The sequence below is a fragment of the Misgurnus anguillicaudatus genome, chromosome 3 (genome assembly GCF_027580225.2).
Source record: "Misgurnus anguillicaudatus chromosome 3, ASM2758022v2, whole genome shotgun sequence".
Taxonomy (NCBI): Eukaryota; Metazoa; Chordata; class Actinopteri; order Cypriniformes; family Cobitidae; genus Misgurnus; species Misgurnus anguillicaudatus.
In genome coordinates, this window is record NC_073339.2 from 21,533,140 (window position 1) to 21,550,629 (window position 17,490).

The following is a 17,490-nucleotide window of genomic DNA, read 5'->3' on the forward strand; positions in this document are numbered from 1 at the left end:
ATGGATTTTAGCTCTCCATTACACACCGATGGCAGAGTGTGTGTGACTGGGTGACTCTCCACCTTACCGTAATGGTGGGTCACTGGCTCCTTTCCACTCATCTATGATTATAATGACCTTGGCTGGGCTAGAGCTTGAAAACATTGGATTAAGGGGAAAGGAAAATGAAGGGAGGTTTCCATTTCGCTCTTGGCATCCGATTTGTAGGGAAAATTTGCCAAGAACACCCCCTCCCTCCTCCAGTTTCTCCCCCCTGCCCCACCAACTTGATCAGGCTCTCTCACCGGTGTCTGCCCATTTGAGCTCAAGCAAATAATGATACACAGGCTTTCCTCTCAGAAATGAATTAAAGGGCACGGGAAGGGTGGTGGATACTCTTCTGAACAAGTGCTTACACAGAAAGAGGCTTCAGCCAGGTATACTGAACCAGAACATTTAGATTAATTTGGCTAGCTGGATTCTCTGGCTTTCATCACAGGTAGTCTAGCTGTGAATGCTCTGTCAAAGGCGCCGTGATGGCATAATTAAACATATTCGAAGGTGCCATATAGACGGGTTTATATGACTGTGACGGACTCGCCCCATTACGTGAAAGAATCATGTGCATGGATGTATAATGTATTATTAAAGACTCAAATGCATATCTTTAAAATGACACTAAGATGCCTGGTTTTGCCAAAGATAGTACTGTAAGTCTTTGACAGCCTTCACTTTTCAAAGAACAGTCTGACATCTCTTTTTGTAAACACAGAACTCGAAGCCAATTTATCTTACTTAGCCCATAGTTAAGTAAACATACAACTACTATTTTTTTTTGTAACTACTAGACACACCTTTGTCTGCTTGCTATAGGAGGCACTACAAACTCTGAATGAAAACTTCAAAAAAAGAACACCCAATCTTTCACCCACCCAAGTCTCAATCAGTGCCTGTGTGGAATAAAAGTGCCTGAGTTGGGTAACGATTTTCCGCATGTTGACAAGTCACAACATGGAGATCTACAGTTCGGAGAGCAGCCCTTTGGCTAGTGGCAGCCCAGCACTGAGTAATAACCATCTCATAGCAGGCATTCTGTTGGGAGCGGTTCATAAAGAACAGCTCGCTGGTTCAGCTGGGGAAAGGGTGGGTGGTGGGTTGGAGGGGTTCTGCTGGAGAGCTCCAGGCGCTTTCCTATGTTGTTGTACCACACAAGTGAGTCCATCCCCTCCAGGACAGACCTTTAACGGGTTGCTAATGCTGGGCCATGCTGCACGAGGGATCGAACAGTCAGGCCCCAAGATGTGGCTTACTGGGCAGAATCATAGAGCAGTCTGTGCAGTTGACAGGGAAAGAAAAGAGACAAGCTGCTGCTGTCATTGATTTAAATAGGTTATATCTTGAAGCTAATATAAGAGGTTTTGTGTTCATGTTGACAACATTTCTAGCATTAGTAGAGGTCACCAGGTCAGTATACTGTTGTATGCTAATAGGTGTTTTTGCTGTTGGATGCCCTAACCCAATTGGAGGCCTGCAAATGGCTTTGAAAAATGTTATAACAAATCTGATATATTGTTATAAAACCAAGATCATTGTATTCTAAGAAATCAGACAAATGTCACTTTCTGCTAAAAATGTAGCATTTTTATATTGATACATATGTAATTGTATATCAATTGCAGCAATGCATCATGGCATGAGCAAGATGAGCACTAATTGATGTATGTATGAATCAAAGTTACTCAGAAAGGCACACATTTCTGACACAGTTTCTGCATTGCTATTAAAATTGCATTCCTGTGCTTATACATAGATTTGTTACAACTTGGATGGTAATAATTTTCAAAAAAAAAAATATATTAGTAATAATATGCTTTTATTTTCCACGCTGCAGAGCGCTGTATATTATAGCCATAACCTGCATTCGGTTTATGACGCATGCAGGACAGAACAGCTGACATAAAATAAAGGATCAGGCTAATAGATGTAGTCAGTTCCGATCAGTTAAAATGGCTTGTTTGCCCTCGATACCGATCTTTGCGAACGGCTCTGGGAATCACTAGACATGCCAACAACTTGTTGTTAACTTTTGCTGTCGCTCATCTCACTGGAAATGTAATTAGTAATAAATGACTTCTAGTCACTTTTAGGGTGACCATGCGTTCCGTTCTTCCTGGACGCGTCCTGGCCAGGATTTCGGTGCGTTTTCCTGAGGTTGTGTTTGTCGACCGCATACGTTATCGAGGTTTTCCTATTTCAGAAAAGCAACCATTACATTTTAAGATAAGAATGAAACTACGATTTATGACTAAAATTTGAGAACCTTGATGACGTGTGCGGTCGACAAATACAACTTCCGGAAGACGCACCCGAATCCTGGCCAGGACGCGTCTGGGAAGAATAGCATGTATGGTTACCCTAGTCACTTTGGCGTTGAAACTCAGTACGAAGAGAGGTTACAGTGTAAGAATCGATATACCAAGACAGTGTAACAACTGGCTGGCTGTATGTTATTATACTTATTACACTGCAAATTAATAAATTTGTGACCCTGACTGTGAAAACCCAACTAAAGTCATTTTTTGTGAATTACTGTTTTCTATGTACAATCATCCTACATAATGTAAAAAACAATCTGTAAAAATATAACCTTGATGTCTTTTATATTGACTAAGTAAGTCCGGAGATTGAAATGTGAAAGTGAAATCAAACTTTTATGCTTGTAATCTCATACTTTAAATATGAGACTTTAACCTGGTTTGCACAGACAGGTTCATATATATGTAGACAAAATATATTGAATTGATGCTATTAGCCTATTTGTAAGAATTGGAAAGAAAAAAAATTAATAAAAAGACGATCTCATGTGTTATTAATTATGCATATTTATATTTAATTTATTTAAAAGTATTAAAAATTGCACCTGTCAAGGTGACTCACAGTACCCGGATGAGGCTGTGTTATTAGTTTCAAGCAGTTGTTATGTGGAAATAACGATCAATAGCCAATCAGAATCAAGCATTCCAGAACACTGTGTAATAGGAATTCACCAAAATTTCATCCCTTTTATTTTCCCTTTGGCATTATTGGTTTAGCTAAAAGAATAAAACGTCCAAAAATATAAACCGAAAATAAATGGCCCTTTGCTTATAGATTTCAGTCTCACTGTAGCCATTAGCACAGCGCTACACGGCAAAGTGCGATCGTGACAGCTGTGAGCAGATACTTCAAATGACACACAAGTTCTGAGTGAATCGCGTTTTAATGTTTAATGTGTGTGCTTTGGAAATCACAGACACAGACTCGTGAATGAAGTTCAAGTCCTCTAAAACGCAACAGGCTATCAAATATAGTTATGTTTATTGGGTTTGTCAGTAACTGGTGATGAACTGCACAGCTTTCAGTAACTCATGGTTGACTGTTATGCGGCAGATGATGTCACTGCCCGTTTCAAGCCTGTTGACATAAGCAGAACACAGGCTTACTGCCATGCTGTGTCTTGCCTGTTGTTTTTATTGTAATGATTGTGTATTTTAATTAAACGTAGTATTAACAAGGCTCCTGCGTTGCTGCATTACTTTACTTCTGTTTGCTGTTAAATTTGATTCTGTTGCATATAACTAAATAAGGAATATTTCGTTTTGTTTAATTTTCATCCACTTTTGGTGTGTTACTTCCAAAAAGTTGGATTATTTTATTGGTTTGTAGTCTCTTCATTAAATGAAGTCTAATTTTAATACAATAAAAATATTTTCATAAATAAGTCATTTTCGGGTTTCGGTTTCCAGAATGTTTGGTATCCGTTTCTGCCCAGAATTTTTATTTCTGTGCATTGCTACTGTGTAATAATAGGAGTTAGGAGTTGCAACTTTTATTAAATGCATTCATCCTAATCGACTCTCCCAATCCTTATTTGTTTTTTTACCACCAAGGCAACTTCATTTTTTTCCTCTGTTGTGATTGGAAAAGGCTGATTCCTCACACTGAAAAATGTCCAGCTTGACTAGCCTGTTTTACTCAGTTTCAGATGTTGAGCTAGACAATTTACACTCGCTGAGATGCTTACAGTTTTGCATAATCATAGTAATTACACAACAATAATAATGAAGGTAATTCCGTCATTGTCATATTAGCATCAAGAGATTTTGGGACGCCATTGTAGTTTCAGAAGGAACTGGATATATTTATACATCTGTCAGGATTTGCCTGAGCTCATAATGGCTAGATTAAAGGCCCATTTACACGAAGAACGGTAACTATAACTGTATTAGCGTCCACACCAACGGACTGTAATGGAACAATAACTTTGAAAGTGATTCCAATATTTTTCCTCTGTTTCTTTTTAGTTAAAGTGCAGATTCTATTATGCTATTCTCTTATTTTTAGAAAGATTTTTTTATAGTTTTTTAACCTCATAGTTATTGTCCTTGCTGTAAGTGGCTTTTAAATGGGTAGTTAACCCAAAAATGAAACTTCAGAAAATTCATTTCTGTTTGAACTATCTATTTAAATGTAAAACGTGTGTTAAAGGACAAATTCTGTATTTTACACTTAAAGCCCTGTTTTCAGATTGTTTATGATGAAATAGAACGGTTTTGACTGAAATTTGGACATATGATGCTGGCCCAAGAATTTTCGGGTGTTTATTGTATCACTTCCCACCTCTACAATGGCTGTATAGGTGCACAGGAACAATCCTTCCTAAAATGCATTAAACTTTCATTTACAAAGATGTGAAACTCACCGAGTGGTCAGGGGTGTTCACTGATAAGCTCACACAAAAATCCCTGCAAAAGATGCTTTCCAACAGGTGTTTTAGCATTCGTTGTTAACTTGTGGACCTATTTTTCCCAATGCCTCACAACCGGATATTCTTCCGTTGAGAGCTTGAATAATAGACACTACAGCACAGTTGGTGGTGATAATCCGCCTTTGCCAATTGCAAGAATACAAACAACGTTCCCGGCGCGGAGTAATCCCGTACCTCACAGCACATCTAATACAAGTCAATTAAGTTGGAGAAAAACTATGTTAAAACCTGTTGGAAAGCGTATTTTGCAGCGATTTTTGTGTGAGCATATCAGTGAACACCCCTGACCACTCTGTGAGTTTCACGTCTTTGTAAATGAAAGTTGAATGCATTTAGGAAGGATTGTTCCTGTGCACCTAGAGGTGGGAGGTGATACAATAAACACCTGAAAATTCTCGGGCCAGCGTCATACATTCAAATTTCAGTCAAAACCGTTCTATTTCATCATAAACAATCTAAAAACAGGGCTTTAAGTGTAAAATACCAAACCTGTCCTTTAATGTATAAAATCAAAATTCTGTCACATTTCAGTGTATTTGTGACTGATTTGGGACATCAGTTCATAAATGTGAGTATTCTCCCAACGCAAGGCTTACTTCACCTCTATCAAGTCTGTAAGATAGACTACAATGCTGTCCAGCGTAGAGAGCGTAAGCATGTTAATGAGTTTAACTAGCGGACTAACAGCTGTGCTACAAGGGTTTTTCAGGAGACAGGGGCTGTTTTATAGCTGAGGAGATTAAAAGTGCCAGGAAGTAAACAGATACAGAGTAGTGGCACCCTGAGGTATTGACAACCTCCAAGGGAAACGGTATATCATCGGCAAGAGCCGAGGTGTTTGGCTGCTTTACAAAGGCGAGATATTATATTCATGATGTGAAATCATTTCTGTGAAAGCTATTGTCACTATGTCTTGCGCTGATTTACGAGGCTTAAAACGTAGGTGAGTGCCTGAGACCTGCTCAGCCCCTCGTGTAAAAAATGTCCTTCGCATTTGCAGATGACTTCACAGTATGCTTGATTACTGCCGACCTTGATGCAAAGCTGGAGTGTTCATGTTTAGTTGTTGGGCTGAGGACAGTAGCTATGTTAAGATTGGTCTGAGGAGTCCACCCTGACCTGTATGTTCATAATGGGCCGAGCCGGTAATACCTGTTTTTTCTAGGGGTGGGAATCAAAAGGAGTGTGATGGTATAGTATCAATATCTGGGGCAAATTATGACAATGTTGAAATTGCTTGTTAAATGAATAGTTAATCAAAATTGATAGATTCTTTCACCTGTTTCTCTTTCACTCATGTTGGATTTCAGTACTTTGCATTACTTTATTCTTCTTGGCACATTTTAAGTCTGGAATAGAAATAGTGTTGACCTAATGCAACAGCATACCTTGCTATCTGAAAAACTGGTCATTCAAAACTGTGGATGTCTTATAGTACTTCTTTACGCAGTTGTTTCTCTTTAATCTGCATTATATATAATATAATATATATATACTGTCAGAAAAAAATGCTCCCTAGCTGTCAAATCCGGAAGTATCCCTTAAAAAGTTCCTAATATGTACCATTGTACAGATATTCATACATTTTGTACCTACATGTACCTCTGATTTACTAATTTAAGCTTTTTAGGTACAAATGTGTACTTCTTGAAAAGGTACTGCCCCAGTGACAGCTAGAAAACTTTTTTGACTGTGATTTTTCTGACAGTGTATGGTTGTTAAAACCTAGGCTCACAACTGAAAGGTTATAGGTTAGTATCCCACAAGTGTTATTCATCAAATATTACCATTTACCCTTGAGCAAAACACTGCAGGATGCTCTGGTGGTGGGAGAATTGTTTACCTAGGTTATGTGGATAAAATGATAAAAAGTCAAAACAGTACTTTTATGTGTCACTGTTTAATGGTGGTGTTATAATTTAAAGGCACACCGCAGAACTTTTTGGCCACTAGGGGGGTGCTAGATATGTATTTTTCACGCCTAGCGCCCCTAGAGGCCACAAGCACCGCAGCACTGTCGCAAAGGAAAAGAACTGGCCAACCTTAAAACTAAACTAAAAACTAAACTTTTAAAACGCTACACGATCAACATTTTGAGGCATCAGGGAGAAACGCAGTCATGTTACAACTTTCTGATGAGGAACTCGTGCAGAAGCCATTTCTTAATCTGAAGGTTGCAGCCTCCGGATGTCGTATTTCTAAGCTGCATACGTCATTAAGCCTTATTTCAGAATATTAACAATTATAAAGTTGACTATTATACTTAGTTAATCGTAAATTGTTGCAGTATGCTTATGACTTGCGAATGTAATGCTCAGTTTACCTTAATAAACCAGGCTTGATGACGTATGCAGCCTGCATATTTGACCTCCGGAGGCTGCAGCCTTCCAATTGAGAAACGACCAGAAGTATTTCCTTGCCTTTTGCGAAACAAATATTGTTGCATCGTCCCTCTCTCCCACGCCACAAGGATTTTCCACAGTGGCGCTCGTTTTTCCTCTCTTTTGTGTGAAAATTGTTACTCCAAATCCAAGTAAACCGATGTGTTTAGGTCTGCCGCTTTGTAATATGTCATGCGAGTGACAGCGGAACGCAGCAAATGAGGAAGAGAGAAGAGAGAAACGCTCGGATCTGATTGGTGAATGAATAGGGATTGGTTTTACCCTGTGTGAGCTTGAGCAAGTTTGACTGACTGCTATAGCATCCTGGATTGTAATGTAAATACCATAGACAGTAAAAGAAAGGTAAATACGTGAACACAGCATCTGAATACAGGGAACTATATGCAAGATAATTGGCGTCATTTATAAAGAAGATGGCATTTATGTATGAATCAAGATCGTGAGTATATATAAAAAATTGCCTTAAAGGGGATTCGAACCCGGGTTGCCCGTGTCATAGGTCCATGACACTAACACAGTGCACAGAATCACATAATAGAAGTTGCTCTCTACACTCCTTAAGTAGCCTCCAGCAAAATTCACTTAAAAAAAAAATTGTGTTGAGGAAGTGGAGGAAGTGACGTATGCGTAAAGCAGTCGAATTTTGTAGTTTTCTTTTTTTGTGCTCTGGTTACTACCCGAAACCCTAAATTTTAAAGTACGAGTAAAAGCGATACAGACCCCCTCAGGCTATGGTAGACATGTCATTCAACCTATTTAAAGTCGATGTACTATCACAAGGGTCTTGAAAATGTATTATGAAGGTTGAAAAACTACATGGTGTCGCTTTAATTAATGGTTCTGTTTAGGGATTCATAAAAAATAATTGCGATTAATGTATAGCAGAATAAAAGTTTTTGTTTATTATCATATATTTGTGTGAAGTGTGTACAATAGTATATATAAATATGCACACATGCGTGTATAATTTTAAGAAAAAATATATTTATATATTAAGTATTTATATATAATATAAATTATACATAAATATACAAATGTAAATACACATGTAAACATTTCTTAAATATATACATGCATGTGTGTGCATTTATCTATACAAAGTTATCATACACAGTTCCCACACGCATATATGATGTAAACAAAGACTTTTGTTCTGCATAGATTAATCGTGATTATTCATTATGCATCCCTAGTTCTGTTGAGTTGATTCAGATCGATTTATTAGTTTCACTGTTTGATCAACTAATGATTTTTTGCATGTTTTTATTTACCAATTGTAGGTTAGCACAATCACTCTGCTATAAGGATGTTTAAAAGTTCTATTATGTTTTTCAAAGTTACTTTGGATAAATCATCTGCTAAATGCTTAAATGTAATGCACAGTAGACTTATTGTTTTCATATTTCCAAAGAGCTGTAATTCACTCTCATATTTTCGTGACTACAGTTTATCTTTCTATGCAACGGCTTACAGTAGGGACTAAGGTTAGGCACGAATATTGTCTCTATTTGCTCTCTTAAGTCTCAGTTATGGTTGTCATAGTGATAATTTTTTTTGCACTCATTTGTCACCTTGATATTGTGAGGTTGAATTAAATGCAACTGGTTATACTGACTAAGGAGAGGGGAGAGTTGAAGGACTCTCCCCGTTTACTGTTTTGACATGGCAGATTTTCAGTCATACGAGGGAGCTGTTGCTGTTATCTTGCTTGTATGACTCTACCTTTTGAAAACCGAGATGGGTATCGACGTGACAAAGAGCGTTAGCGCCGAACAATGCGACGGTAACCATCAGCCGCCCTGGCCAGTGTTTAACATGGAGATTGGAAAAAGGAATCAGCTCCCTGTCCTCTAGGACCTGCATGTAAATGAGGTTAGCCTCTCCTGCTGTGCCACAGCTCTATCCCCCACTCTCCATCTCTAATGGCTGCAAAACTGCCTCCCCCATTCTTGAGGAAGAAACCTGGACCGATCCTGATTAGTGCCCTTGTCTTGAGTGACAGGCTTGGATCCAAGCAGGCAGTGCCGTGGGCGCCACTGCCAAGCTGCTGTCAACTCGGCATCACTGTAAAAAAGCCATCCCTTTTCTTCCGCTGCCCCAACCGCACACATACCTCCTCCACTCTCTCGCACACCCCCTCATATTCTTTCTCTCTCTCTCTCTCCCTTTCTGGGTGGCTGGCTAGTCAAGCTTGGCTGCATCCCTTGCCTGAGCTACTGGGACAAAGTGTGATTTACAGTAGTTGGAGAATTTCCCTGTCAGCTCTAACCTGTGTGCATGCTGTCTATCTGAGTAGGCGGCAGTAATGCTGTAGCAACACCATATTGTGGTATTAGCGTCATAGCACCTAGCTGAATCCACCTCTGCTTCCTGTCCCCAATGATACGTACACAGAACATTACTTACTATCTTGTTTTCGGGGTACGGCTTCCTTGAGCTACATGCCCCAATTTTACGCCATTAAAACATTGCAGTGTATAGCAGATCTGATTAATAAGAATCGCACTGCTTCTCGTGGTTGACTACAAACACACAGATCCAGCAGCTGGATAAGTTAATTTCTGATGGTACATCTGAGATAACCAGTGCAAGCGCGCTCTTGTTTTTATTCAGTCGCTATAAATGGAGGTTGGGGGAAATAAACAAGAGTGCAAAAGGGCGCTTCATCTACAAAGAGGAATTTTAAAGGTCTGGAAGCCAAAGCTGTCTCAATTTCTTCCAAGAGCACATCTCCTTCCTGTTTCACCTCTGGCATCCTGCCCAACATGCCCACAGACCGCTGAGGCCATGTGGAAAATACACAGATGGTTATATGTAGTGCGCTTTGTTAATACATGCTAACACGGCCTTTGCTAACGTTAAAGAGTGTAGGCGAAGAATTCGTCTGATGTGACGAAATGGAAATCGCTATAAATCTAATGTAATACTGCTCAGTTTACAAATGATGCATGTTGTGGTTCTTGAATTTATTTTGATTTAAGTACTGACTGTAGATCTTAATTCAGTGGAAACCCTAAAGCTTTTAAATAAATAAAATAATAACAATTGAAATTTGAATTTGTTGCCACACTGTTATACTTGCTAATCCTAAATGCAGTGTCATTCAACTAATGTGATAAAGCAAGAATTAAAATTTTGCAGCTTCATATCGATTAAACTGAATAAAGTTTCATGACATAAGTAAATACATCAACATGGACAGATAATGTAAATTTTGCATATCTAAAGACTAAAATACAGTTATTACAGGTGAAGAAAAAGATCCTAGTACCACATGTAACAAGGTGTTTATCACTGTTTTCGATATGGGTACTATTCTGGAGCTATACTGAAAGCTTGCTTATTAACAGAAAACACTACACCTCTGGTTTCTGCGCTAGTCAGTTGTGACGACGCACGGCTGGTGGTGGTAATGCTGCGTCCTTCCCACCATATTGTTGGCCGCCGGCTAATAAGGTAGCATTGACCAAAGTACGGGCTCATTAGCATCGCCTGCGGCCGTGGCAACCTCCACCAGGGTAGAGTCGGACACTTAATTACATCTCCCCTCCAAATACCACCCCCCCACCCTTCAAAGCCATCGGCACTTCCTTCCACAATCCACAGAGAATGCTGGGAAACTATAGATGCCAAAGTGGTGGTTAGTTAGCCCATACCATTCAATAGCGCTGCTCGCTTTGAGGCACTGCAATATCTCTGATAGCGTTAAAGCCATTCGACCCGGGCCTCTCGTGCAAGACTGCATGACTGTCTTTTCATTGGCATCAGTGGAATATTGATGGCTCCACCCCGGCTTAATCGACTAATGGCCTCTCCGTCTCTCCATCGCTTTGCTGAAGCAAGCCACCCTCCCACCCAGTAGAGCCTCTCTGTGCCCTTTCGGCGACCTCTGGGTCAGACAGGCCGATTTTTATGCCTGGCTGAAGCGCAGAATAGCCTCAGTGTATTGGTAGGCAACCTTAAGCAAATCATGCAGCTACTGGCACTAATAGAGAACAGTCCAGGCTCCCCTTTATTCGCCCTATTGGCTTATTGTATCTCACAGTTGAGATACTTAACTATATGAGTACTGAAGGCTGGTGTTTAAAATAATACAAATATATATTTGAACAATGAAAGTATTAAAACACTACTTAAAAGGGCCATGAAGGTCAACAACACATTTTTTGAGCTGTTAACAGATACTCTCTATATACATATTGCCCCTTAAAACAGTAATAGCTGTCACAATATTACATAGTTGATATTAGTCATTTTTACCATGTACCATGAAGATCGTTTAACAAACTCAGGGTTACAAAATAAGTGCCTGCTGCAGACGCTTCGAAGGGGTTTATGATAAAAGAGACACTCATGTTTGCCATATACTGGCTTAATCTCATGTAAGCAGAGTTTAGTGTTAAGTTAGTGTCTTGTAAGTATTTTGTTAACTTGAGCGTCTCTTATATCATAAACCCTTTCAACACATGTGCAGCAGGCACTTATTTTGACATGATGCATGATGCACTTTGGTTCACATGATGCACCAAACACATATTTTGACATGACAAGCCACACATATAAAGCTCCGAACACATATTTTGAATTTGTGCCCCTCGGAAGAAAAGTCACCGGCCAGTGGTGGTCTTATCAACTTTCTCTGTCAACTCAGGCTTTGATTTTAACTCTTTCCCCGCCATTGAAGAGTTATCTTGTTAATTAAGATTAAAAATGCAATTATTTTAGAATTTTTCCAAAATTTTGTATTTTTGAAAAACCTACCCATAGTGGAGAGGTTATAAAAAGAGAACAAATGAAGATAGGATGAAACGTTTTTTTCCTGTTTTGTTTGTTTGATTGAAAGTAGAGGGTCTGTTCTTTCATTTTATGTATTTGTATGTTTATATATTTATAGAAGACAAGTTTCCTAGAAGGGATTTTGTGAAACTTTTGTGAAAATCACAAAAAATGCTGACGGGCAACTTTAAAAAAAATGGCTGGTGGGGAATGAGTTAAACTTAAGTATTAAGTATAAAAAATTTATTAGAGTCACAGAATTATATAGGCCTACTATTTCTGCTGGTGTCAAAGCAACAGGGAACTGTTGGAAAAATGTTGCTGATAGATGATGATGATGATTGTGTAAATGTGCAAGTTAAACAAAAATACTAATATTATATTATATGTATTTTGTGTATCTTCTAACAATTCCCTTTTAAAAATATGTAACATCCTGTAAGCCTCCTTATACTGTGTACTAAAAGTTTTTACTTTTTGTGATGGGACAGTATACACTTTTAATCATGTGAAGTCCTGAGCAATGCAAGCATCCATCATAATTTTTTTCAGTTTTGTCGAGTTAAGTTTAGTACTCGTTGTTGCAGGGGTCATCTAGGATCTGTACCACTAAGCCTTATAGCTGTTTCTGCACACATACAAACTCATTCTTACCATTATGCCATTAAGCAACCCTCAAACGCTGATGAATGGTATCTTGTCCCAAACTGCCAGGCTTGTTGCTATGCGATAGCATTGTAACTGTTGCAGCTAACGCTCAGTATTTCTTCCCTCTTTTTCAAGTGAAGGACACTGTACGAGTGTTTGTTTGTGAGTGTGTATTATAGGCAGAGGGGGGCTGTTTCAGACAAAACCATGTGGAACTGCGGCCCAAATCGTGACCTTGGGAAATGTCAGGCCGCCCACAGAGTGGCTTGCCTGTGTCTGCTTCTCTAGTGCAGCGAGGGACAAGAGTGGCGGGCCGTAGCACAACCTAGCTTAACCTAGCGTGGCAAGCACAGGGTTCAAGCCGAGTTTTACCACTGCCCCAGAGACCTCTGGTCAACAATCTAGCCATTTCTCACTAACAACATTATGGCCATTACTGCCTGTCCTCCCTAGTGTCACATGGAAATAGGTCATGCCTCACATACTTCACTCTTTTGTTCAGGTGACTGTGAGCTCAGTCTGTGAAACATACCAGCGATGTGTATCAAATGTTCAGGCTGGCCCCCTCTTGCTCCTCTTAATGTTGAATTATGGGAGGTGAGGAGCAACATCAAACTTGCAGTAGTGCTGGCTGGTAAAAACTATATCACATTTTTTTGTAGCCTATTTAGAGCCATCTCAATGTTTATGCATTTGCTCAGAAATGGCCTAAATGTGAGAGTCAGAGGAGACAGTTTTGACAAAACAGTCACTGGTGCTAAGTAAATTTAAAGTACAATACATTAAAAAACAGCATTTTAACAATGATTCAAAGAAATCCTTAAATTGGATTTGAATCCAATTATTAATAGACCAATTTGCGGAAATGAATCACACTTACCAACTCTTGCTCGAAGTTTTAATGAGAGATGCTTTTAAAACATATTGCTCAGCAGTCACAAGACAAGGAAGGGTCACAAAACTGATCTAATGACACAGCCTTTAGAAAACGTATTGTGGTCACATGAAAAGAATATCGTCATTAACACGTTGCGCAATTGTTGCGGAGGGTTGCGTCTTGCGTGATTTTATATAACCAAGTAAATCTTTGGGAATCATGAATATTCAAATATATTGTCCAGCCGTACCTTCCACACAACCCTTGCATTCACAGCGAACCATGTATCAAGCTGTGTGTGTTGGGTTTATATCTTATTTTCTTTGATTTTACGGGTGATAAAGCGTGCTCTGCTGCATTGTCGGTATCATGGTGCATGATCACACAGGGTCGTGCCGGTTGGCACCCCTCTGGACCAAAGCAAGCAGTGCTGGCCAGATGTGTGTTGACTGTAATGATCCCTAAGGGTCGACGGGATGCCGTTGCCAGGCAACATCTTTTCCTTTTCCCTGTAAACAGAGAGCTTTACTTGCCAGGCTTATGTTGGGGTCAGAAAGGTGAGACCAGCCTTTATGTGTGCGAGCAGAAGTCGAAGAAAAGATGCTCAAATGAATTTTTTCACTGATCATATTTTGAAGTCAGGAGTACCCGGCCCTTTTTTGCTACTTTTAGGTTTACTCTAGCTCTCTCTGAGGTGTAAGCATTTCATTTGGTCAATTGAAAGAAAGAAAAAAAAACTTTTACTTGATAAGTTTTGACACCCCCCTCATGAAAGCTTGTTGCTAGACACACTCTTGCAGGGAGTTTGTTAATATGTATCAGGAATATTCACATTTTTTGTTCGCCCTTGTCTGGCAAGCTGTAATGTTTTGCTTATGAATATTGATACATGAAGTGTATATTAATGACCCTTGGTGACCTTAACCCTATCCTTATTGGCTCCCTGGTGGTATCGGCAGGCTCATGAATATTAATCCAGTTCTGTAACCTCCATTACCCTAATCTTTGCTGTCTAGCCTCCCCGAAGGGCTTGTCGCCATGGTAACCCTTTTACTAGACTCCTTTAGACCCTGGGAGAAAAAATAGTTAAAATAAGAACAAAAAGCAAGTAATGTGTGCATTGTGAGAGAAGTCTCAGATCTGAATTATATTCCATTGCTCATCTTTTCAGAAAAAAATATTTCTTTCACACCATCCATTTCAGTCTTAATGAGAAAGTCAGTTGGAAAAGGTCAATGGATGGGCTGCAAGGGAAATACTGTCAGCATTTTGTCCTTACAAATTCGCCCTTCAGGATGTTACATTTATTAATATTGTACAATTATAATTTAAGACATCATACATTTGTACTTAAATCTACATATATTTGTTTTCTTGCAAGAAAAGCAGTTATAGTCATCTGAATCACTTAATTTTTTCTGTATCACATGTGGACACGGTAGAGGATGGAGGACCAGAGAGTGGCTCAATCGAAGAAGACGCCTGGTTTGGGAATACCTCCGACAGTCCCTCTGAATCATCCTACGGTGATGTGCAGGATGAGCTGCGGGTTTCCCCAGACAATGTCCCCCGACCGGACCACGACACCTCGGCAGAGAGCTCCATGGGCTGCCCCACGCCAGTTCAGCGTGCCTCCCTGGAGCTGCTGGGCCTGGACGGTGGGGTCCTCTCGACCCAAGACACGCTGTCCTCGGTGGTGTCCTCTCTTTACGGAGACTCCAACCAGGCTCTGGGCAAGCCCCTCAGCAGCAACCTGCGGCGTCTTCTGGAGGCCGGCTCGCTGAAGCTTGAAGGAGGGGAGCTGATCGGACGTGGAACAAGCAGAGGACTGGAGTCGCCCCCTATTAGCTTGGTACTATCTCCATCTTCACATCACGCACAGCAGCTGAGTGCGCTTGCTAGGAGACTGGCTAACAGCAGCAACAACAGTGGCAACTCAAACTCTGCATCACCTGCGTCTGTAGCGACTATCAAGCAGGAGCCCTGTGACCCATTCGGCACCAGCAATGGCCCCAGCTCAGGAAACAGTGGCTTTGTTTGGGTAGGGGTGGCAGATAAATGGCCGTCTGCACCCAGCGGCAGCAGCTTATCACCAGATTCGGCCATACAGAAGTTGAAGGCAGCAGCGAATGCCGTGCTCCAGGACAAGAGCGCAGTGGCCTCCTCCACCTCGGCTTCTTCGTCCTCCTCTTCCTCATCCTCCTCTTCGTCAGTCACCTCTTCCTCCTCAATGGCAGGCCTTGGCACCCGCTCAGATGACGCGGTGCGCTTTGAAGCGTTCGCTTCTCCCTTCAGTTCCCAGTCGGCCAGCTCTACACTTGCTGCCCTCTCAAAGAAAGTGTCTGAAAGGAGTCAGCAGCAGGTGGGCACATCTGAGCATCAGTCCTCAGCTGGTTCCTTTCTCTCCCTTGTTTCCATGACCTCCTCAGCGGCTCTGCTAAAGGAGGTGGCGGCACGAGCAGCAGGGAACCTTCTGGCTGATAAGAAAGAGACGGCTTTAGTATTGGGAGCCACTGAGGATGTCAAGCCCCTGTTAGACAGGAACCAGAAGGTGCCCACCCCAACTCAGACCATGGACCTTCTGCTGCCAACAATCCCCAAGGGAAGGGCCAAGCCCGGCAGTCAAGCAGGTAACAGCTAATTCCTGAAACAAATGCATGCAGTTTTTTATTTGTTTTTTGTTTTTAGATTTTTTGTTGGGGGATCAAACTCATGTTATGTCACACTAGCTTAAAAAAAACTTTTTGTGTGTCTTGCGTTAAGAAATATGTAGTTTAGCCTATTGTGATAATCAGTCACATTTTAACAAGCACAATAGCACTAGCGATAGCACAATTTGTAAATTACTGGTAAACTACAGGTTTGATAGTTTTAATCTTAAGGATTTATAGAGATGATTACATTTTTACATTTCATTCTTATTGTAAAATTATTTAATACCCTTCTTCCTTTTGGTTTATTTTGTGAAAACTATTTTAAACTAGATACTTACTATATCTTACTGTCTTAAAAATGTGGCATCCAATGATTGACTTGTTTTCTTAGGTTACAATGTTGGTTCCTCTGATAAAAACAACAACTTAAATATTAAAAATATATAATGCAATATTCCAAAACAGCCGAGAAATATTTAGGTATGTGTTTTAGCTATACAGCACATGCCTAATCACTTGCTATAAGTAAAAGTAAAAAATACTTGCAGTGAACAATCTTGGAAGCATATACATTCTATCTTATATATTACCTACTACAGTAAATATTTCTTAAAAGTAGTTATTTGTTTTTTAAGGTACTATTGTCTAAATCTTTGATTAGTACGCCACTGAAGAATGCACTCTGTGGTGATTTAGTAGTACCATAAGGTCATGCTTCGTCTGCAAGAGGTTGGCTGCTGAATCTGGGAAAGGTCTGTTTGCACAGTGGGGGTTTGCTGGAGTTGGCGGCACGTTCCCAGACCCAGCTCATCTCCCGCGGATGTGCAGCCTGCCAAACGGAGGCCGGCAGTATGTGTGCTCCCTATAGCCTGAACAGTCGGAGACCATCTCAGCAGATTCCCCCGGAATTTAGGTCAGGCTCCAGAGCCGGCACGGCCATCAGAGTTTCCACTCAGAACCTGCTTGGGATAAAGTGCCTGCAATATGGCTGATCCTTTTGCTAATTCCTAAAGTTCGGTGACTTGGAGTGAGGATTGACTTCTAGGATAAACTTGACATAGTCATTGTCAGAAAAGTCCCTTAATTTGTTTCTTGTTTGTACATAAAAGTATGCGAACAAAGCAGAGTGTATAAAGCCAATATTAGCATTAAAGCAAATGCACACCTGCAAGAAGCCAACCAGAGTTCTGTTATACTAAAGCTAATGATTATACACTGTTGAAAGTGAAAGTGACAAGCATGCAACGCATACTCGAAATGTGACCTCTGCATTTAACCCATCCCAGTAAGTAGTGAACACACGCACTGCAAGTCATAAATACACACACACACACCCGGAGCAGTGGG

The 17,490-nt window shown here is 40.4% G+C and overlaps 1 protein-coding gene across 1 annotated transcript in view; it reads left to right on the plus strand.

The window, feature by feature from the left end:
• Positions 1 to 990: 990 nt before the first annotated feature.
• Positions 991 to 17,490, plus strand: part of znf827 (zinc finger protein 827) — an 80,811-nt gene continuing 64,311 nt past the window's right edge. Inside the window, exons 1-2 of the mRNA XM_073866345.1 lie at positions 991 to 1,191; positions 14,871 to 16,119. Coding sequence (XP_073722446.1) covers positions 991 to 1,191; positions 14,871 to 16,119 — 1,450 coding nt within the window. The remainder of the gene's footprint in view (positions 1,192 to 14,870; positions 16,120 to 17,490) is intronic.